The 23,836-nt window shown below is 42.0% G+C and overlaps 1 protein-coding gene across 8 annotated transcripts in view; it reads left to right on the forward strand.

Moving 5' to 3' along the window:
• Positions 1–23,836, forward strand: part of LOC133537889 (plakophilin-4-like) — a 280,220-nt gene that overhangs the window by 62,103 nt on the left and 194,281 nt on the right. For 2 of the 8 annotated variants that reach the window (XM_061879012.1, XM_061879018.1), the window contains exons 1-2: positions 5,012–5,186; positions 16,709–16,842. In XM_061879012.1, the coding sequence (XP_061734996.1) occupies positions 5,171–5,186; positions 16,709–16,842 (150 nt within the window). In that variant the 5' untranslated portion in view covers positions 5,012–5,170. Of the gene's footprint in view, positions 1–5,011; positions 5,187–10,528; positions 10,707–16,708; positions 16,843–20,500; positions 20,753–23,836 lie in introns of those variants that run through there. The other 6 variants (XM_061879015.1, XM_061879016.1, XM_061879017.1 and 3 more) reach the window with 6 other exon arrangements.

Consider the following 23,836-nt stretch of genomic DNA (forward strand, 5'->3'; position numbering starts at 1 on the left):
TTCCCGAGCCCATGTGGTGATACCCTTTACACACTGATGTCGCTTTTTTGATGCAGTACTGCCTGAGCGATCCAAGGTCCGTAATATCGCTTATGTGCAGTGATTTCTCCAGATTCTCTTAATCTTTTTGATGATATTACCGACCGTAGATAGTGAAATCCCTACATTCCTTGTAATGGCTCGTTGAGAAATGTTGTTCTTAAACCGTTGGACAATTTGCTCACGCATGTGTTCACAAAGTGGTGACCCTCGCCCCGTCGTTGTTTGTGAATGACTGAGATTTTCATGTAAGCTGCTTTTATATCCAATCATGGCACCCACCAAGTGGAATTCTTTCCCATTCTTGATTTACAGCTTAAGTTGTTCAACAGTCCGGGGTCTCCGTTGCGGTATTTTAGGCTTCATAATGCACCACACATTTTCAATGGGAGACAGGTCTGGACTACAGGCAGGCCAGTCTAGTACCCACAATCTTTTACTATGCAGCCATGCTGTTGTAACACGTGGCTTGGCATTGTCTTGCTGAAATAAGCAGGGGCGTCCATGATAATGTTGCTTGGATGGCGACATATGTAGCTCCAAAACCTGTATGTACCTTTCAACATTAATGTTGCCTTCACAAATGTATACGTTACCCATGCCTTGGACACTAATACACCCCCATACCATCACAGATGCTGGCTTTTCAACTTTGCGCCTAGAACAATCCAGATGGTTCTTTTCCTCTTTGTTCCGGAGGACACGACGTCCACAGTTTCCCCCCAAAAATTGAGATGTGGACTCGTCAGACCACAGAACACTTTTCCATTTTGCATCAGTCCATCTTAGATGAACTCGGGCCCAGAGAAGCCGGCGGCGTTTCTGGGTGTTGTTGATAAATGGCTTTAGCTTTGCATAGTAGAGTTTTAACTTGCACTTACAGATATAGCGACAAACTGTAGTTACTGAACATGGTTTTCTGAAGTATTCCTGAGCCCATGTGGTGATATCCTTCACACACTGATGTCGCTTTTTGATGCAGTACCGTCTGAGGGATCGAAGGTCCCTAATATTATGGCTTATGTGCAGTGATTTCTCCAGATTTTCTTAATCTTGTGATGATATTATACACCATAGCTGGTGAAATCCCTTAATTCCTTGCATCGGCTCGTTGAGACATGTTGTTCTTAAACAATTTCGTCAGGCATTTGTTGACAAAGTGGTGACCCTTGCCCCGTCCTTGTTTGTGAATGACTCAGCATTTCATGGAAGCTGCTTTTATACCCAATCATGGCACCCACCAAGTGGAATTCTTTCCCATTCTTGCTTAAGTTGTTCAACAGTCCGGGGTTTCCGCTGTGGTATTTTAGGCTTCATAATGCACCACACATTTTCAATGGGAGACAGGTCTGGACTACAGGCAGGCCAGTCTAGTACCCACAATCTTTTACTATGCAGCCATGCTGTTGTAACACGTGGCTTGGCATTGTCTTGCTGAAATAAGCAGGGGCGTCCATGATAATGTTGCTTGGATGGCGACATATGTAGCTCCAAAACCTGCATGTACCTTTCAACATTAATGTTGCCTTCACAAATGTATACGTTACCCATGCCTTGGACACTAATACACCCCCATACCATCACAGATGCTGGCTTTTCAACTTTGCGCCTAGAACAATCCAGATGGTTCTTTTCCTCTTTGTTCCGGAGGACACGACGTCCACAGTTTCCCCCCAAAAATTGAGATGTGGACTCGTCAGACCACAGAACACTTTTCCATTTTGCATCAGTCCATCTTAGATGAACTCGGGCCCAGAGAAGCCGTCGGCGTTTCTGGGTGTTGTTGATAAATGGCTTTAGCTTTGCATAGTAGAGTTTTAACTTGCACTTACAGATATAGCGACAAACTGTAGTTACTGAACATGGTTTTCTGAAGTATTCCTGAGCCCATGTGGTGATATCCTTCACACACTGATGTCGCTTTTTGATGCAGTACCGTCTGAGGGATCGAAGGTCCCTAATATTATGGCTTATGTGCAGTGATTTCTCCAGATTTTCTTAATCTTGTGATGATATTATACACCATAGCTGGTGAAATCCCTTAATTCCTTGCATCGGCTCGTTGAGACATGTTGTTCTTAAACAATTTCGTCAGGCATTTGTTGACAAAGTGGTGACCCTCGCCCCGTCCTTGTTTGTGAATGACTGAGCATTTCATAGCAGCTGCTTTTATACCCAATCATGGCACCCACCAAGTGGAATTCTTTCCCATTCTTGCTTAAGTTGTTCAACAGTCCGGGGTTTCCGCTGTGGTATTTTAGGCTTCATAATGCACCACACATTTTCAATGGGAGACAGGTCTGGACTACAGGCAGGCCAGTCTAGTACCCACAATCTTTTACTATGCAGCCATGCTGTTGTAACACGTGGCTTGGCATTGTCTTGCTGAAATAAGCAGGGGCGTCCATGATAATGTTGCTTGGATGGCGACATATGTAGTTCCAAAACCTGTATGTACCTTTCAGCATTAATGGTGCCTTCACATATGTGTAAGTTACCCATGCCTTGGGCACTAATGCACCCCCATACCATCACACATGCTGGCTTTTGAACTTTTCGCCTGGAACAATCCGGATGGTTCTTTTCCTGTTTGTTCCGAAAGGACACAACGTCCACAGTTTCCAAAAACAGTTTGAGATTTGGACTCGTCAGACCACAGAACACTTTTCCATTTTGCATCAGTCCATCTTAGATGAACTCGGGCCCAGAGAAGCCGGCGGCGTTTCTGGGTGTTGTTGATCAATGGCTTTAGCTTCGCATAGTAGAGTTTTAACTTGCACTTACAGATGTAGCGACGAACTGTAGTTACTGACCATGGTTTTCTGAAGTATTCCTGAGCCCATGTGGTGATATCCTTCACACACTGATGTCGCTTTTTGACGCAGTACCGTCTGAGGGATCAAAGGTCCCTAATGTTATGGATTACGTGCTGTGATTTCTCCAGATTCTCTCAATCTTGTGATGATATTACACACCGTAGCTGGTGAAATCCCTAAATTCCTTGCAGTGGCTCTTTGAGACATCCATCCATCCATCCATTTTCTACCGCTTATTCTACCGCCTATCTCAGCTACAATCGGGCGGAAGGCGGGGTACACCCTGGACAAGTCGCCACCTCATCGCAGGGCCAACACACATCGTTCTTAAACAATTTCGTCAGGCATTTGTCGACAAATTGGTGAACCGGCGGTTTAGCATGGTTGGTAGAGTGGCCGTGCCAGCAACTTGAGGGTCGTAGGTTCGATTCCCGCTTCCGCCATCCTAGTCACTGCCGTTGTGTCCTTGGGCAAGACACTTTACCCACCTTGCTCCCAGTGCCACCCAAACTGGTTTGAATGTAACTTAGATACTGGGTTTCACTATGTAGAGCGCTTTGAGTCACTAGAGAAAAAGCGCTATATAAATATAATTCACTTCACTTCACACCCTCGCTCCGTCCTTGTTTGTGAATGACTCTGCATTTCATGGAAGCTGCTTTTATACCCAATCACGGCACCCGCCTGTTCCCAATTAGCCTGTCCACCTGTGGGATGTTCCAAATAAGTGTTTGATGCGCATTCCTCAACTTTTTCAGTCTTTTTTGCCACTTGTGCCAGCTTTTTTTTGCAAAAAATAACAAAGTTTTCCAGTTGGAACGTTAAGTATCTTGTCTTTGCAGTCTATTTATTTGCAAATGATTATATTCCGTTTTTATTCGCTCCATTCTGTCCACTAAAGACGCTGAGATCATTATCCATGCGTTTGTTACGCCTCGCCTCGATTACTGTAACGTATTATTTTCGGGTCTCCCCATGTCTAGCATTAAAAGATTACAGTTGGTACAAAATGCGGCTGCTAGACTTTTGACAAGAACAACAAAGTTTGATCACATTACGCCTGTACTGTATATACCTTTATATACATATATACATACATATATACCTGTACTGGCTCACCTGCACTGGCTTCCTGTGCACTTAAGATGTGACTTTAAGGTTTTACTACTTACGTATAAAATACTACACGGTCTAGCTCCATCCTATCTTGCCGATTGTATTGTACCATATGTCCCGGCAAGAAATCTGCCTTCAAAGGACTCCGACTTATTAGTGATTCCCAAAGCCCAAAAAAAGTCTGCGGGCTGTAGAGCTTTTTCATTTCGGGCTCCAGTACTCTGGAATGCCCTCCCGGTAACAGTTCGAGATGCCACCTCAGTAGAAGCATTTAAGTCTCACCTTAAATCTCATTTGTATACTCTAGCCTTTAAATAGACTCCCTTGTTAGACCAGTTGATCTGCCGTTTCTTTTCTTTTTCTTCTATGTCCCACTCTCCTTTGTGGAGGGGGTCCGGTCCGATCCGGTGGCCATGTACTGCTCGCCTGTGTATCGGCTGGGGACATCTCTGCGCTGCTGATCCGCCTCCGCTTGGGATGGTTTCCTGCTGGCTCCGCTGTGAACGGGACTCTCGCTGCTGTGTTGGATCCGCTTTGGACTGGACTCTCGCGACTGGGTTGGATCCATTATGGATTGAACTTTCACAGTATCATGTTAGACCCGCTCGACATCCATTGCTTTCCTCCTCTCCAAGGTTCTCATAGTCATCATTGTCACCGACGTCCCACTGGGTGTGAGTTTTCCTTGCCCTTATGTGGGCCTACCGAGGATGTCGTGGTGGTTTGTGCAGCCCTTTGAGACACTAGTGATTTAGGGCTTTATAAGTAAACATTGATTGATTGATTGATTTACACAACGTGCCAACTTCACTAGTTGTGGTTTTTTTACGACCTCAGGGACCTTCATAGGTTGCAGTGTAATCAGACAAGTTTGTCTCTTTGTTTAGACCAAAATGAGGTCACCTTTTAACCCATTGGGAAGCGTATAGTCCCTTGGTATTTGCCTAATTATAGCCTTGAAAATCTTCACAGAGTCTTCCTTCACCGCCTCTCACCTACTTCTGGGTTTCTTAGCCTGACAACACTATGCTGCTTTTTGCACCAGGAAGGTGGATGCCTTTCTGTTTCGTGCCTCCGCGTTGGAAGAAAAACAGAAATGTTGACGAGCCAGTCCGTTGTGTGCTTATAAGAGCGTGCCGGCAGCTCTTTCGCTTTAAAACTTAACCTTCCAGTGCCATGTAGAGTCCGGATCGCATAAAATGGGGAACTTTAAAGGTAGGATATCACAACTTTGCTCTGCATGTATTTCATTTAAATCAGATTTGCGTTCTTTTTAGACCGTTCAGGAAGTGATTTTTAACACAACATAGGACAGGGGTGTCAAACTCAAATACAGAGTGGGCCAAAATTTAAAACTGAACAAATCCGCGGGCCAAGGGTTGAACAAATGAACCTTTTAATAGGGACCCAAACAAGTTTTGCATTGATTGTGTCAATAGTTCATTGTCGGGCATAATCACATCTCGGTTAGGCTTTGTTAATTATAGACTGTATGATTTATGACTTGCTTATTTGTGCAAAATGGACTAAACTCGCCACAAAATTAATAACGACAATATTTATTCGTCCAAATTGACTTTAAAGTAGGGCTGGGCGATTTTCAGGCCGTGTCACGATACATGATATATATCTCCATATTTTGCCTTAGCCTTGAATGAACACTTGATGCATATAATCACAGCAATATGATGATTCTATGTGTCTACATTAAAATATTCTTGTTCATACTGCATTAATATATGCTTATTTTAAACTTGCATGCAAAGAAGGAAATCACAACTAAGTCAAATGACCAAAACTGTATTTATTAAACAGTTATTAAGCAGTGGCACAAACATTCATGTCATTTCAAAACAGAAAGTGCAAGATTGTCAGAGACATTTTAAAACAAGCTATTAGTGCACTTTTGTGCATGATGTCACTAAGATGACATATCAAAACAACACTAAATTAAAGCTGCAAGCAGCGATGGACGGGACCGACTTTTGCTGGTCTTTCCTGCCTTTACCCATTCAACATATCTTTACCTGCACATTACCTACCTTCCCTGCATCCTGGGGTCAAACTGGTGCTTCTTTTTTGCACCCATTCATGCTGGTGCTTCCTGCCATCACCCAGACAACATATCTTTACCTGCACATTACCTACCTTCTCTGGGTGAAAGAAGGAGGCACTAGTTTGACAGAGAAGGTAGGTAATGTGCAGGTAAAGATATGTTAACTGGGTGAAAGAAGGAGGCACTAGTTTGACAGTTAACATATCTTTACCCGCACATTACCTACCTTCTCTGCATTGTGTGGTCACGCTGGTGCTTCCAGATTTTAAGCGGCCGTCTTGAGACGGCAGCAGCGCAGCAGCATTAGCGTAGCAGTTCTTTGAAGGCTCGTAAAATCAAAACCTGAGCAGTTCGAAAAACTCTTTGGGCAACTTTTAATCAGAAGGGTTCAATCTCTTTCCTGTGCGAGTTTGAAGCCGACACAACAAACGCGCTCAGAGGAGATAATGTTTGAAAAAAGGTGACAGGTTTTTACTAAACTTTTGTTTTGAAGGGGTAATTGCCAACTTCCTGTTGATTTTTGTTGAAGGATGTCAATGAAGGAAATGTAGGTCTAAGTGAGACCTACATAGAGGGTTTTGTTTCATGTCTCTACGACATTCCTACCGGAAGTTACACGCAGTTCTGTCTGTGTTTTCTTCCCAAGAGCAGTTTTGTCAGTGTGTTATTCCTAGGGGGCAGTAGAGCACAATTCTGAGTTTTGAGGTTTGGTCTTTTTATTATATCGCAATTTTCACCAGATCTGATGTGTGTGTAGAGTTTGGTGAGTTTTGAAGCATTTTAAGGGGGTCAAATTACATCTCAAAGAGGCAAAAATTAAATTTTTTTAGGAAACTTTTGTTTTTAAGGGGTTTTTGCCAACTTCCTGTTGATTTTTGCTGAAGGATGTAATTGTATGAAATGTTGGTATAAGTCAGACCTTCTGTGCAGGTCGGGTCGCTTTTCAGCTCCTCTTCCCTCAACCCGCTCGCTCCTCTGGTTGCTTTTCAGCCACCCTCGTCTTCGTCCCCAATAATTTTAGTGCGATTTTTTTATTTTTGTGTCATTGCTAAAAAAAATAATAACAAATTGAAATCAATGGTGTTATGTTTTGACATTTTTAAGGCTACAATTATTCTATTATTTCAAATATTCCACTTTAAAATTGTACTGTGGGAAACTATTGCATATTTTGTGGGTTTTTTCCATAACAAAACTGGGTTTTCTTTGACAAAAAGGGCATACAACTTAAATCTTTAAAAACGTTATATTGACGGATAAACCTAATGTTGATCTAGAGGAGGGGTGTCAAACTCAAATACAGAGTGGGCCAAAATTTTAAACGGAACAAAGCCGCGGGCCAAGGTTGAACAAATGAACCTTTTAATAGGGACCCAAACAAGTTTTGCATTAAATATTGAACAAGCAAGGCTTATATAACTTTAGTGACATGCAAAATCCAGTTTCAAATAATAATAATGATCATTTAAAAAAATATATCAATGGCATATCAAATAAAATTTAAATAAAAATGTATGCCTTTTTTTCTATTTGCAATCTTATGAGGTAAATATCAAATTTTTTTTCCACAGGCTAATAATAAATTAGAAAATAAAATAATAATGAATGAACCAATCATTCAAGCCTTGAAGTAGCAAGAGAAAATGCATGAATAAAACGTTAATTATTGCTCAGTTAGCTGGAAGAGTTAGTGCTGCAAGGGGTTCTGGATATTTGTTCTGTTGTGTTACGGTGCGGATGTTCACCCGAAATGTGTTTCTCGTTCTTGTTTGGTGTGGGTTCACAGTGTGGCGCATATTTGTAACAGTGCTAAAGTTGTTTATACGGCCACCTTCAGTGTGACCTGTATAGCTGTTGACCAAGTATGCCTTGCATTCACTTGTGTGTGCGTGTAAAAGCCACAAATATTACGTGACACGCTGTTAGTATGGAGGAAAAGCGGACGTGACGACAGATTTGGCCCGCGGGCCAGAGTTTGGCACCCATGGTCTAGAGCAGGGGTGTCAAACTCAAATACAAAGTGGGCCAAAATTTAAAACTGAACAAAACCGCGGGCCAAGGTTGAACAAATGAACCTTTTAATAGGGACCCAAACAAGTTTTGCATTGAATATTGAACAAGCAAGGCTTATATAACTTTAGTGACATGCAAAATCCAGTTTTAAATAATAATAATTAAAAAATATCAATGGCATATCAAATAAAATTTAAATACAAATTTAATGCATATTTTCTATTTGCAGCCTTCTGAGGTAAATATCATAATATATTGTAGCGTCCGGAAAGAGTTAGTGCTGCAAGGGGTTCTGGGTATTTCTTCTGTTGTGTTTATGTTATGTTACAATGCAGATTTTCTCCCGAAATGTGTTGGTCATTCTTGTTTGGTGTGAGTTCACAGTGTGGCGCATATTTGTAACAGTGTTAAAGTTGTTTATACGGCCACCCTCAGTGTGACCTGCATGCTGTTGATCAAGTATGCCTTGCATTTACTTACATGTGTGTAATAATATATTGTAGCGTCTCGAAAGAGTTAGTGCTGCAAGGGGTTCTGGGTATTTGTTCTGTTGTGTTTATGTTATGTTACAATGCAGATTTTCTCTCGAAATGTGTTGGTCATTCTTGTTTGGTGTGGGTTCACAGTGTGGCGCATATTTGTAACAGTGTTAAAGTTGTTTATGTGGCCACCCTCAGTGTGACCTGCATGCTGTTGATCAAGTATGCCTTGCATTCACTTACATGTGTGTAATAATATATTGTAGCGTCCCGAAAGAGTTAGTGCTGCAAGGGGTTCTGGGTATTTGTTCTGTTGTGTTTATGTTATGTTACAATGCAGATGTTCTCCCGAAATGTGTTTGTCATTCTTGTTTGGTGTGAGTTCACAGTGTGGCGCATATTTGTAACAGTGTTAAAGTTGTTTATACGGCCACCCTCAGTGTGACCTGTATGGCTGTTGACCAAGTATGCCTTGCATTTACTTACATGTGTGTAATAATATATTGTAGCGTCTCGAAAGAGTTAGTGCTGCAAGGGGTTCTGGATATTTGTTCTGTTGTGTTTATGTTATGTTACGGTGCGGATGTTCTCCCGAAATGTGTTTGTCATTCTTGTTTGGTGTGGGTTCACAGTGTGGCGCATATTTGTAACAGTGTTAAAGTTGTTTATACGGCCACCCTCAGTGTGACCTGCATGCTGTTGATCAAGTATGCCTTGCATTCACTTACATGTGTGTAATAATATATTGTAGCGTCCCGAAAGAGTTAGTGCTGCAAGGGGTTCTGGGTATTTGTTCTGTTGTGTTTATGTTATGTTACAATGCAGATGTTCTCCCGAAATGTCAATCAATCAATCAATGTTTACTTAAATAGCCCTAAATCACTAGTGTCTCAAAGGGCTGCACAAACCACCACGACATCCTCGGTAGGCCCACATAAGGGCAAGGAAAACTCACACCCAGTGGGACATCGGTGACAATAATGACCCAGTGGGACGTCGGTGACAATGATGACTATGAGAACCTTGGAGAGGAGGAAAGCATATTGTGTTTGTCATTCTTGTTTGGTGTGTGTTCACAGTGTGGCGCATATTTGTAACAGTGTTAAAGTTGTTTATACGGCCACCCTCAGTGTGACCTGTATGGCTGTTGACCAAGTATGTCGTGCATTCACTTATGTGTGTGTAATAGCCGCATATATTATGCGAGTGGGCCTGCACGCTGTGTGTATGGAGGAAATGCGGACGTGACGACAGGTTGTAGAGAATGCTAAAGGCCCTCAATATTGTTGTCCGGGTGGAAATCGGGAGAATGGTTGCGCCGGGAGATTTTCAGGAGGGGCACTGAACTTCGGGAGGATTGGCAAGTGTGAGAAATTGCGGTGTTACAGCGGCACCGCTGCTGTGTAATAACGGCGGGCCAGCTGTAATGTTAATTTGATATTGCCTCAAGGGCCAAATTAAATCACACGGGGCCAGAGTTTGACACCCATGATCTAGAGATTTAAACTTCGAATAACAATAATACAAAATAATGACACATTTTAAATATTTTTTGGACCAAAATCCTTTGGAGTCCCTGGGATCAAGCCTGAGTGGAGGCCTAAATGTATATTTTTACACATATATTGTATTGCTTTTTGAAGTAAAAACATATCAAAATCGCCCCCGCTTGCTTTGATTTTTCAGTGTGCGGCCTTAAGTGGAAAAAGTTTGGACACCCCTGGTTTAGGCCCCTTTGTAACAAAGTGCTGTGGGAAACCCTGGCATGTTTGGTTTGTATTTCAATTTAATTCGATTTATATCGTTTCATAATCGGATTGCACAAAAATGTTTTAAGGGTGAATGCGTATTTTTTTCTACTTTACTCATGAAGATGTTGACACGGCACCACAAAATTGTCATCTTGTCTGAATGTCGTCTTGTAAATAATGTTAGCCACGATATGTGCAGAAAGCCCAGGCTTGGAGTATATCTCTAAATCATAGATGTCAAACTCTCTTGAATTTCAGTGCCCCTCCCGAAAATCTCCCGGTGCAACCATTCTCCCGAATTCCACCCGGACAACAATAAAGGGGGCGTGCCTTAAAGGCACTGCCTTTAGCGTCCCCTACAACGTCAAGTCTGTTTTTCCTCCTCACAAACAGCGTACCGGCCCAGTCACGTAATATATGTGGCTTCTACACACATGTAAGTAAATGCAAGGCATACTTGATCAACAGCCATACAGGTCACACTGAGGGTGGCCATATAAACAACTTTAACACTGTTACAAATATACGCCACACTGTGAACCCACACCAAACAAGAATGACAAACACATTTCGGGAGAACATCTGCATTGTAACATAACATAAACACAACAGAACAAATACCCAGAACCCCTTGCAGCACTAACTCTTTCGGGACGCGACAATATATTATTACACACATGTAAGTAAATGCAAGGCATACTTGATCAACAGCATACAGGTCACACTGAGGGTGGCCATATAAACAACTTTAACACTGTTACAAATACGCGCCACACTGTGAACTCACACCAAACAAGAATGACAAACACATTTCGGGAGAAAATCCGCACCGTAACATAACATAAACACAACAGAATAAATACCCAGAACCCCTTGCAGCACTAACTCTTTCGGGACGCTACAATATATTATTACACCTATGTAAGTAAATGCAAGGCATACTTGATCAACAGCTTACAGGTCACACTGAGGGTGGCCATATAAACAACTTTAACACTGTTACAAATATGCGCCTCACTGTGAACCCACACCAAACAAGAATGACAAACACATTTCGGGAGAACATCTGCATTGTAACATAACATAAACACAACAGAACAAATACCCAGAACCCCTTGCAGCACTAACTCTTTCGGGACGCTACAATATATTATTACACACATGTAAGTAAATGCAAGGCATACTTGATCAACAGCGTACAGGTCACACTGAGGGTGGCCATATAAACAACTTTAAGACTGTTACAAATATGCGCCACACTGTGAACCCACACCAAACAAGAATGACCAACACATTTCAGGAGAACATCTGCATTGTAACATAACATAAACACAACAGAACAAATACCCAGAACCCCTTGCAGCACTAACTCTTTCGGGACGCTACAATATATTATTACACAGCAGCGGTGCCGCTGTAACACCGCAATTTCTCACACTTGCCAATCCTCCCGAAGTTCAATGCCCCTTCTGAAAATCTCCCGGAGCAACCATTCTCCCGATTTCCACCCAGACAACAATATTGAGGGCCTTTAGCATTCTTTACAACCTGTCGTCACGTCCGCAATTCCTCCATACACACAGCGTGCAGGCCCACTCGCATAATATGTGCGGCTATTACACACACATAAGTGAATGCACGACATACTTGGTCAACAGCCATACAGGTCACACTGAGGGTGGCCGTATAAACAACTTTAACACTGTTACAAATATGCGCCACACTGTGAGCCCACACCAAACAAGAATGACAAACACATTTCGGGAGAACATCTGCATTGTAACATAACATAAACACAATACCCAGAACCCCTTGCAGCACTAACTATTTCGGACCGCTACTATTAACACCACCCACCTGAACCCCGACATTAACTGAGCAGTAAAAAGGCCTGAATGGTTGATTTATTCATTATTTTATTTTCAAATGTATTAGCCTCTGGAAAAAGTTAATGTTAATATTTACCTCAGAAGGCTGCAAATACAAAAGAGGCATTCAATTTTTATTTCAATTTGATTTGATACGCCATTGATATTTTTTTATTATTATTATTTTAAACTCAATTTTCCATGTCACTATAAAGTTATATAAGCCTTGCTTGTTCAATATTCAATGCAAAACTTGTTTGGGGTCCCTATTAAAAGATTAACGGCTTTGTTCAGTTTTAAATGTTGGCCCACTCTGTATTTGAGTTTGACACCCCTGGTCTAGATCTTCCCTCTAAATAGCCTGCAGATGACAGCAGCAGTGAATCTTTGAGGCAGTAAAAAATATCTGTTTCCTCCCTCAAAAAAAAACAAAAAAAAATCACTTGCTATTGTTTGCTTTTGCCAGAACGTCATCACAGGTGCCCTTTGTGTGCGGCTCATTCCATGCCAATGGGACCCAAATTTATTCCACTTGCACATTTCAATTATGAACCACAGGGCACAAAGGATATGACATTCACTTCGCTTTTTCATCCGTGTTTTTTTTTTCTAATTTTCATTTATTTCTTTTCTTTCTATTTTCTGTAAGCTCATTATCTTTTCCAGCACGGTCCCTCCGTCATTTTGGGATTCCTGTTCATATATTTCGCGGCTCGTTATTGCTGACGTCCGACAAGAAGCACATGCAGTCGTGGTCAAAAGTTGACATACACTTGTAAAGGACATAATGTCATGGCTGTCTTGAGTTTCCAATCATTTCTACAACTCTTATTTTTCTTGTGATAGAGTAATTGGAGCACATACTTGTTGGTCACAGAAAAAAAACATTCATGAAGTTTGGTTCTTTTATGAATTTATTATGGGTCTACTGAAAAATGTGAGGGCTTCACGGTGGCAGAGGGGTTAGTGCGTCTGCCTCACAATACGAAGGTCCTGCAGTCCTGGGTTCAAATCCAGGCTCGGGATCTTTCTGTGTGGAGTTTGCATGTTCTCCCCGTGAATGCGTGGGTTCCCTCCGGGTACTCCGGCTTCCTCCCACCTCCAAAGACATGCACCTGGGGATAGGTTGATTGGCAACACTAAATGGTCCCTAGTGTGTGAATGTTGTCTGTCTATCTGTGTTGGCCCTGTGATGAGGTGGCGACTTGTCCAGGGTGTACCCCGCCTTCCGCCCGATTGTAGCTGAGATAGGCGCCAGCGTCCCCCGCGACCCCAAAAGGGAATAAGCGGTAGAAAATGGATGGATGGATGGATGAAAAATGTGAGCAAATCTGCTGGGTCAAAAGTATACATACAGCAATGTTATTATTTGCTTACATGTCCTTTGGCAAGTTTTCACTTTTTATTATTTTTTTATTTTATATTTTTATTTGTCATGAAAAAGGGACGTTTTTGTCATGAAAAAGGGAGGTTTTGTGGTTCCATCCATCCATTTTCTACCGCTTAATCCCTTTTTGGGGTCGCGGGGGGTGCTGGCGCCTATCTCAGCTACAATCGGGCGGAAGGCGGGGTACACCCTGGACAAGTCGCCACCTCATCAAAGGGCCAACACAGATAGACAAACAACATTCACACTGATGCACTAATTGTAAGTGTATATTGTGTTTTTTATGTTGATTTAATAAATAAATTTAAAAAAAATATATATATATATATATATTTTCATAAAAATGAATAAAAAATTCTTCTGCGGCCCGGTACCAACCGGTGGTTGGGGACCTCTGCTGTACAATATACAAAACACTATAGAAATACAAAATACTGTACAATATACAGAACAAGACAAGAGTACTGAAGTAATAAATAACAATCAGTGTCGGACGTATTGCATGGTAGGGAAATGATTGGAAACTCAAGACAGCCATGACATTATGTTCTTTACAAGTGTATGTCAACGTTGTCCACGACTCTACCTTAAAGGGGAACATTATCACCAAACCTATGTAAGCATCAATATATACCTTGATGGTGCAGAAAAAAGACCATCTATTTTTTTAACCGATTTCCGAACTCTAAATGGGTGAATTTTGGCGAATTAAACGCCTTTCTGTTTATCGCTCTGGAGGCGATGACGTCAGAATGTGACGTCGCCGAGGTAACCCAACCGCCATTTTCATTTTCAACACATTACAAACACCGGGTCTCAGCTCTGTTATTTTCCGTTTTTTCGACTATTTTTTGGAACCTTGGAGACATCATGCCTCGACGGTGTGTTGTCGGAGGGTGTAACAACACTAACAGGGAGGGATTCAAGTTGCACCACTGGCCCGAAGATGAGAAAGTGTCTGCCGCCAGACCCCCGCTGAATGTACCAAAGTGTCTCCACATTTGACCGGCGATGCTAAGGCAGACATGGCACAGAGATGTATGGATAACCTGCAGATGCATTTGCAACGATAAAGTCAACAAAATCACAAAGGTGAGTTTTGTTGATGTTGACTGCCAGCTAATCGATGCTAACATGCTACGCTAATCGATGCTAACATGCTATTTACCGGCGGTGCTAAAGCAGACATGGCACAGAGATGTATGGATAACCTGCAGATGCATTTGCAACGATAAAGTTAACAAAATCACAAAGGTGAGTTTTGTTGATGTTGACTGCCAGCTAATCGATGCTAACATGCTACGCTAATCGATGCTAACATGCTATTTACCGGCGGTGCTAAAGCAGACACGGCACAGAGATGTATGGATAACCTGCAGATGCATTTGCAACGATAAAGTCAACAAAATCACAAAGGTGAGTTTTGTTGATGTTGACTGCCAGCTAATCGATGCTAACATGCTACGCTAATCGATGCTAACATGCTATTTACCGGCGGTGCTAAAGCAGACATGGCACAGAGATGTATGGATAACCAGCAGATGCATTTGCAACTATATTACGTTTCCTTCCACCCACATTTAATGCGAAACAAACACTTACCAATCGACGGATTTAAGTTGCTCCAGTGACAAAAGATGCAAAAGTCCTGATCGTTTGGTCCGCACATTTTACCGGCGATGCTAACGCAGCTATTCGGCCATGCTATGGCTATGAATTCGCTCAATAGCTTCAGTTTCTTCTTCAATATTTTCATACTCCAACCATCCGTTTCAATACATGCGTAATCTGTTGAATCGCTTAAGTCGCTGAAATCCGAGTTTGAATCCGAGCTAATGTCGCTATATCTTGCTGTGGTATTCCCATTGTTTGTTTATATTGGCAGCACTGTGTGACGTCACAGGGAAATGGCCAGTGTCTTCGCAGAGAGCCGAAAATAAGGCACTTTAAAGTTTTATTTAGGGATATTCCGAGACCGGTAAAATTTTGAAAAAAAAATTCACAAAATGGCTTCCTCTGGCCGGGATCTTCAGCTCTCACTGGATCGGTTCGCAGCCGAGTGTGAAGCGACCGGAATGAGAATCAGCACCTCCAAGTCCGAGTCCATGGTTCTCGCCCGGAAAAGGGTGGAGTGCCATCTCCGGGTTGGGGAGGAGACCCTGCCCCAAGTGGAGGAGTTCAAGTACCTAGGAGTCTTGTTCACGAGTGAGGGAAGAGTGGATCGTGAGATCGACAGGCGGATCGGTGCGGCGTCTTCCGTAATGCGGACGTTGTACCGATCCGTTGTGGTGAAGAAGGAGCTGAGCCGGAAGGCAAAGCTCTCAATTTACCGGTCGAGCTACGTTCCCATCCTCACCTATGGTCATGAGCTTTGGGTCATGACCGAAAGGATAAGATCACGGGTACAAGCGGCCGAAATGAGTTTCCTGTCTCTCCCTTAGAGATAGGGTGAGAAGCTCTGCCATCCGGGAGGAACTCAAAGTAAAGTCGCTGCTCCTCCACATGGAGAGGAGCCAGATGAGGTGGTTCGGGCATCTGGTCAGGATGCCACCCGAACGCCTCCCGAGGGAGGTGTTTAGGGCACGTCCGGCCGGTAGGAGGCCACGGGGAAGACCCAGGACACGTTGGGCCTGGGAACACCTTGGGATCCCCCGGGAAGAGCTAGACGAAGTGGCTGGAGATAGGGAAGTCTGGGCATCCCTGCTTAGGCTGCTGCCCCCGCGACCCGACCTCGGATAAGCGGAAGATGATGGATGGATGGATGGATGGATGGATGAAATTCAAAAAATACAACAAGCCACTGGGAACAGATTTTTATTGTTTTTAACCCTTTTGAAATTGTGATAATGTTCCCCTTTAAAACAAACAGTGAAAATGCATGCTTTTTCTTGAACTGCAACAATATTTGTGTGGCGTTTTGTATCAAGGCCATATGGCATTGATTCGCGCAGTCAGACGAGCAACACGGACAGTCTTGGGGCCTTATGGCGTGTCTGTGCGTGTGTGTGTGTGTGTGTGTGTGTGCGTGTGTGTGTGTGTGTGTGTGCACTGCGTGTGACCATCGATACCTACTTATTCTCTCGTCGATACGTACCAGGGAGAGGTCGAGGAGTACAGGAGCGAACCCGATCGATGACAAATGTTGATCATGTTTGTGTTTTTTTTTTTTGTGTGTGTGCACAGGAGGAATGCCAGTTCCTGAGCAGAGCCCAGTGATGGAGGAGGGGCTTCTGCTGACCACCCGTAGTCATACAACCGGCCGAGGCATGGAGCCGAACAACACGGCCAACAATATACTGGCCTCCGTGAAAGAACAGGTAGTGTGCCGCGCGTTGACATGCTTATCACGTTACGTTAAAAGGGAGCTAGGATGATTTGAATCTACAAACCCCGTTTCCATAGGAGTTGGGAAATTGTGTTAGATGTAAATATAAACGGAATACAATGATTTGCAAATCATTTTCAACCCATATTCAAGTTGAATGCACTACAAAAACAATATATTTTGGTGTTCAAACTCATAAATTTTATTTATTTTTTTTGCAAATAATAATTAACTTAGAATTCCATGGCTTCAAAAGTAGTTGGGAAAGGGCATGTTCACCACTTTTTCTTTTAACAACACTCAATAAACGTTTGGGAACTGAGAAAACTAACTTTTGAAGCTTTGAAAGTGGAATTGTTTCCCATTCTTGTTTTATGTAGAGCTTCAGTCGTTCAACAGTCTCCGCTGTCGTATTTTACGCTTCATAATGCGCCACACATTTTCGATAGGAGACAGGTCTGGACTGCAGGCGGGCCAGGAAAGTACCTGCACTCTTTTACTACAAAACCATGCAGTTGTAACACATATCTTGGCATCGTCTTGCTGAAATAAGCAGGGGCGTCCATGATAACGTTGCTTGGATGACAACATATGTTGTTCCAAAACCTGTATGTACCTTTCAGCATTAATGGTGCCTTCACAGATGTGTAAGTTACCCATGCCTTGGGCACTAATGCACCCCCATACCATCACAGATGCTGGCTTTCCAACTTTGCGTCTATAACAGTCTTGATGGTTCGCTTCCGCTTTGAACTGGATGACACAATGTCAAATATTTCCCCCCAAAAATTGAAATATGGACTCCGTTGTCGTATTTTAGGCTTCATAATGCGCCACACGTTTTCAATGGGAGACAGGTCTGGACTACAGGCAGGGCAGTCTAGTACCCGTACTCTTTTACTATGAAGCCACGCTGTTGTAACACGTGGCTTGGCATTGTCTTGTTGAAATAAGCAGGGGCGTCCATGATAATGTTGCTTGGATGGCAGCATATGTTGCTCCAAAACCTGTATGTACCTTTCAGCATTAATGGTGCCTTCACAGATGTGTAAGTTACCCATGCCTTGGGCACTAATACACCCCCATACCATCACACATGCTGGCTTTTGAACTTACCGCCTATAACAATCCGAATGGTTATGTTCCTCTCTGTTCTGGAGGACACCACGTCCTCTGTTTCCAAATATGTGGATTCGTCAGACCACAGAACACCTTTCCACTTTGCATCAGTCCATCTTAGGTGAGCTCGGGCCCAGCCAAGCCGACGGCGTTTCAGGATATTGTTGATAAATGGGTTTGGCTTTGCATTGTAGAGTTTTGACTTGCACTTACAGATGTAGTGACCAACTGTAGTTACTGACAGTGGTTTTATGAAGTGTTCCTGAGCCCATGTGGTGATATCCTTTACACACTGATGTCGGTTTTTGATTAAAAGGGATCAAAAGTCCCTAATATCATCGCTTACGTGCGGTGATTTCTCCAGATTCTCTTAACTTTTTGATGAATTTACGGACCACTTTGCATCAGTCATCTTAGATGATCTCGGGCGGCGTTCCTGGTTGTTGTTGATAAATGGCTTTTGCTTTGCATAGCAGGATTTTAACTTGCACTTACAGATGTAGCGACCAACTGTAGTTACTGACAGTGGTTTTATGAAGTGTTCTTGAGCCCATGTGGTGATATCCTTTACACACTGATGTCGGTTTTTGATGCAGTACCACCTGAGGGATCAAAGGTCCGTAATATCATCGCTTACGTGCAGTGATTTCTCCAGATTCTCTGAACATTTTGATGATTTTACGGACCGTAGATGGTAAAATCCCTAAATTCCTTGCAAAAGCTCGTCGAGAAATGTTGTTCTAAAACTGTTCGATAATTTGTTTACAAAGTGGTGACCCTCACCCCATCCTTGTTTGTGATTCATGGAAGCTGCTTTTATACCCAACTTTATTTTTGCAAATATTAATTAACTTAGAATTTCCTGTCTGCAACACGTGCCAAAGTAGTTGAGAAAGGGCATGTTCACCACTGTGTTACATCACCTTTTCTTTTAACAACACTCAATAAACGTTTGGGAACTGTGGAAACTAATTGTTGAAGCCTTGAAAGTGGAATTCTTTCTTTATGTAGAGCTTCAGTCGTTCAACAGTCCGGGGTCTCCGCTGTCGTATTTTACGCTTCATAATGCGCCACACATTTTCGATGGGAGACAGGTCTGGACTGCAGGCAGGTCAGGAAAGTACCCGCACTCTTTTTTTTACGAAGCCACGCTGTTGTAACGCGTGCTGAATGTGGCTTGGCATTGTCTTACTGAAATAAGCAGGGGCGTCCATGAAAAAGACAGCGCTTTGATGGCAGCATACGTTGCTCCAAAACCTGTATGTACCTTTCAGCATTAATGGTGCCTTCACAGATGTGTAAGTTACCCATGGCTTGGGCACTAATGCACCCCCATACCATCACACATGCTGGCTTTTGAACTTTGCGTCGATAAAAGTCTGGATGGTTCGCTTCCCCCTTGGTCCAGATGACACGATGTCAAATATTTCCAAAAACAATTTGAAATGTGGACTCGTCAGACCACAGAACACTTTTCCACTTTGCATCAGTCTATCTTAAATGATCTCGGGCCCAGAGAAGCCAGCGGTGTTTATGGATGTTGTTGATAAATGGCTTTCGCTTTGCATAGTAGAGCTTTAAGATGTAGCGACAAACTTTATTTAGTGACAGTGGTTTTCTGAAGTGTTCCTGAGCCCATGTGGTGATATCCTTTAGAGATTGATGTCGTGTTTTTGATACAGTGCCGTCTGAGGGATCGAAGGTCACGGTCATTCAATGTTGGTTTCCGGCCATGCCGCTTACGTGGAGTGATTTCTCCAGATTCTCTGAACCTTTTTATGATATTATGGAGCGTAGATGTTGAAATCCCTAAATTTCTTGCAATTGCACTTTGAGAAACGTTGTTCTTAAACTGTTCGACTATTTGCTCACGCAGTTGTGGACAAAGTGGTGTACCTCGCCCCATCCTTTCTTGTGAAAGACTGAGCATTTTTTGGGAAGCTGTTTTTATATCCAATCATGGCACCCACCTGTTCCTAATTAGCCTGCACACCTGTGCGATGTTCCATATAAGTGTTTGATGAGCATTCCTCAACTTTGTCAGTATTTATTGCCACCTTTCCCAACTTTTTTGTCACGTGTTGCTGGCATCAAATTCTAAAAAAACGTTTGTGAGTTTGAACGTCAAATATGTTGTCTTTGTAGCATATTCAACTGAATATGGGTTGAAAATGATTTGCAATTAATCGTGTTCCGTTTATATTTACATCTAACACAATTTCCCAACTCAATGAGTGATCCGGGTTTTTTTTGTCTGGCTTCCAAATTTCTGGGAATCAAACACTCGTCCGTAATACTAAATCCCTGGAAGGGTTGTTGACTAACCTAGTATTTATTAACAAAGACAACACGGTACTAATGAACTTCCTCGAAGAAAGTGGCCTTTGTTTGCACAAGTAAGGACTCGGAGGCCGCACCTGACGATGTCACTTCCTTCTCCCAGCGCCTCGTCCGATTGGAGCAGATATCCAAGGCGCCCGAACAGGAAGAGAGTAGATAGTCTGTTAGAGCTTCGTCTTTTTCATTGACCTCCTGCCTCCGAGGGGATTCTTCCTGCAGAGCGTAAAACGATCGTCCCTCTCGGTCTTAAGCAGAGCTGGAGAGTGAAAACAGAGGAAATCAGATCCCGGCCGAGTGGGTGTATTTCCACCCCCCTCCTTTCTGTCCTCGCTTGAGGTTTTCCTCTGATTGTTGAGAGTTTCGAGGGATCCCACTGTCAGCGGTATGGAAGTACACACTGGTCCACTCGGCTGCAGTTGTGGTCTCGGGAATCTGAGTGCTTGGTGAGTGTTTACTGCTCCGGAAGATTGTCTTTGGTACTTTATGGCTGCTCGGTGCCTGCTTTCTTTCTCCGTTGTTACGCCTCATTTTCAAACGGTCCGTCTTTGCGGTTGATACGGACCCAGCATGCAGACTTTGCCCTCATGCCCCAACAAGGGAGAGGCGCTAACGTGCTATAACTGTCTTTCCGTCTTTCTTTGATACTTCTTTGCAGTACCAGGTACTTCGGAGACGGTCTTAATGTCAGTAGCTTTCCATCTTACATGTATCAGGTTTAGTATGTGTTGATTTATCAATACGACCACTTGGTACAATAAATGCTTCAAAGAGAATTCTTTAGAATAAATTCCCCTTTTTAGAAGCAGTTTTTATTAAATCTAGCAGCTATGATGAATGTCAACGATAGCAGAACCTTAACTTGACCTGAACTTTTGATTGATTGAAACTTTCATTAGTAGATTAGCACAGTATAGTACATATTCCGTACAATTGACCACTAAATGGTAACATCGGAATACGTTTTTCAACTTGTTTAAGTCGTGGTCCATGGTAACAGTACCTATATACATTGTTTATTAAAAGAACACTATTTTGTTGGTGTTGATTGTAGTATCGACTAAATACACTCCTGTACTTGGTATCATTACAGTGGATGTTAGGTGTAGATCCAACAATGGCGTTTTTTTACATTCAGGTCATTAGCGGTGACGCCGGTTAGCTTTCTTTGGTAGTTCATGGCAGTACCAGGTACTTCGGAGACACTCTTAATGTCAGTAGCTTTCCATCTTACATGTATCAGGTTTAGTATGTATTGAGTTATCAATACGACCACTTGGTACAATAAATGCTTCTAAGAGTTTTCTTTAGAATAAACTCCCTTTTTAGAAGCAGTTTTTATTCAATCTAGCAGCTATGATGAATGTCAACGATAGCAGAACCTTAACTTGACCTGAACATTTGATTGATTGATTGATTGAAACTTTTATTAGTAGATTAGCACAGTATACTACATATTCTGTACAATTGACCACTAAATGGTAACACCCGAATACGTTTTTCAACTTGTTTAAGTCGTGGTCCAGGTTAATCAAATCATTGTAATAGTACCTATATACATTGTTTATTAAAAGAACAGTATTTTGTTGGTGTTGACTGTAGTATCGACTAAATACACTCCTGTACTTGGTATCATTACAGTGGATGTTAGGTGTAGATCCACCAATGGCGTTTTTCTACATTCAGGTCATTAGCGGTGACGCCGGTTAGCTTTCTTTGGTAGTTCATGGCAGTACCAGGTACTTCGGAGACGGTCTTAATGTCAGTAGCTTTCCATCTTACATGTATCAGGTTTAGTATGTATTGATTTATCAATACGACCACTTGGTACAATAAATGCTTCCAAGAGAATTCGTTAGAATAAGCTCTTTTTAGAAGCAGTTTTTATTCAATCTAGCAGCTATGATGAATGTCAACGATAGCAGAACCTTAACTTGACCTGAACTTTTGATTGATTGAAACTTTTATTAGTAGATTAGCACAGTATAGTACATATTCCGTACAATTGACCACTAAATGGTAACACCCGAATAAGTTTTTCAACTTGTTTAAGTCGTGGTCCACGTTAATCAATTCATGGTAACAGTACCTATATACATCATTTATTAAAAGAACAGTATTTTGTTGGTGTTGACTGTAGTATCGACTAAATACACTCCTGTACTTGGTATCATTACAGTGGATGTTAGGTGTAGATCCACCAATGGCGTTTTTTTACATTCAGGTCATTAGCGGTGACACCGGTTAGCTTTCTTTGGTAGTTCATGGCAGTACCAGGTACTTCGGAGACGCTCTTAATGTCAGTAGCTTTCCATCTTACATGTATCAGGTTTAGTATGTGTTGATTTATCAATACGACCACTTGGTACAATAAATGCTTCTAAGAGAATTCTTTAGAATAAACTCTTTTTAGAAGCAGTTTTTATTCAATCTAGCAGCTATGATGAATGTCAACGATAGCAGAACCTTAACTTGACCTGAACATTTGATTGATTGATTGATTGAAACTTTTATTAGTAGATTAGCACAGTATACTACATATTCTGTACAATTGACCACTAAATGGTAAGACACGAATAAGTTTTTCAACTTGTTTAAGTCGTGGTCAACGTTAATCAATTCCTGGTAACAGTACCTATATACATTGTTTATTAAAAGAACAGTATTTTGTTGGTGTTGACTGTAGTATCGACTAAATACACTCCTGTACTTGGTATCATTACAGTGGATGTTAGGTGTGGATCCACCAATGGCGTTTTTTTATATTCAGGTCATTAGCGGTGACACCGGTTAGCTTTCTTTGATACTTCTTTGCAGTACCAGGTACTTCGGAGACGGTCTTAATGTCAGTAGCTTTCCATCTTACATGTATCAGGTTTAGTATGTATTGATTTATCAATACGACCACTCGGTACAATAAATGCTTCTAAGAGAATTCTTTAGAATAAACTCTTTTTAGAAGCAGTTTTTATTCAATCTAGCAGCTATGATGAATGTCAACGATAGCAGAACCTTAACTTGACCTGAACTTTTGATTGATTGAAACTTTTATTAGTAGATTAGCACAGTATAGTACATATTCCGTACAATTGACCACTAAATGGTAAGACACGAATAAGTTTTTCAACTTGTTTAAGTCGTGGTCCAGGTTAATCAAATCATGGTAACAGTACCTATATACATTGTTTATTAAAAGAACAGTATTTTGTTGGTGTTGACTTTAGTATCGACTAAATACACTCCTGTACTTGGTATCATTACAGTGGATGTTAGGTGTAGATCCACCAATGGTGTTTTTTTACATTCAGGTCATTAGAGGTGACGCTGGATAGCTTTTTTTGGTAGTTCATGGCAGTACCAGGTACTTCGGAGACGCTCTTAATGTCAGTAGCTTTCCATCTTACATGTATCAGGTTTAGTATGTATTGATTTATCAATACGACCACTTGGTACAATACATGCTTCAAAGAGAATTCTTTAGAATAAACTCTTTTTAGAAGCAGTTTTTATTAAATCTAGCAGCTATGATG

The sequence above is a fragment of the Nerophis ophidion genome, linkage group LG19, assembly GCF_033978795.1.
Source record: "Nerophis ophidion isolate RoL-2023_Sa linkage group LG19, RoL_Noph_v1.0, whole genome shotgun sequence".
Taxonomy (NCBI): Eukaryota; Metazoa; Chordata; class Actinopteri; order Syngnathiformes; family Syngnathidae; genus Nerophis; species Nerophis ophidion.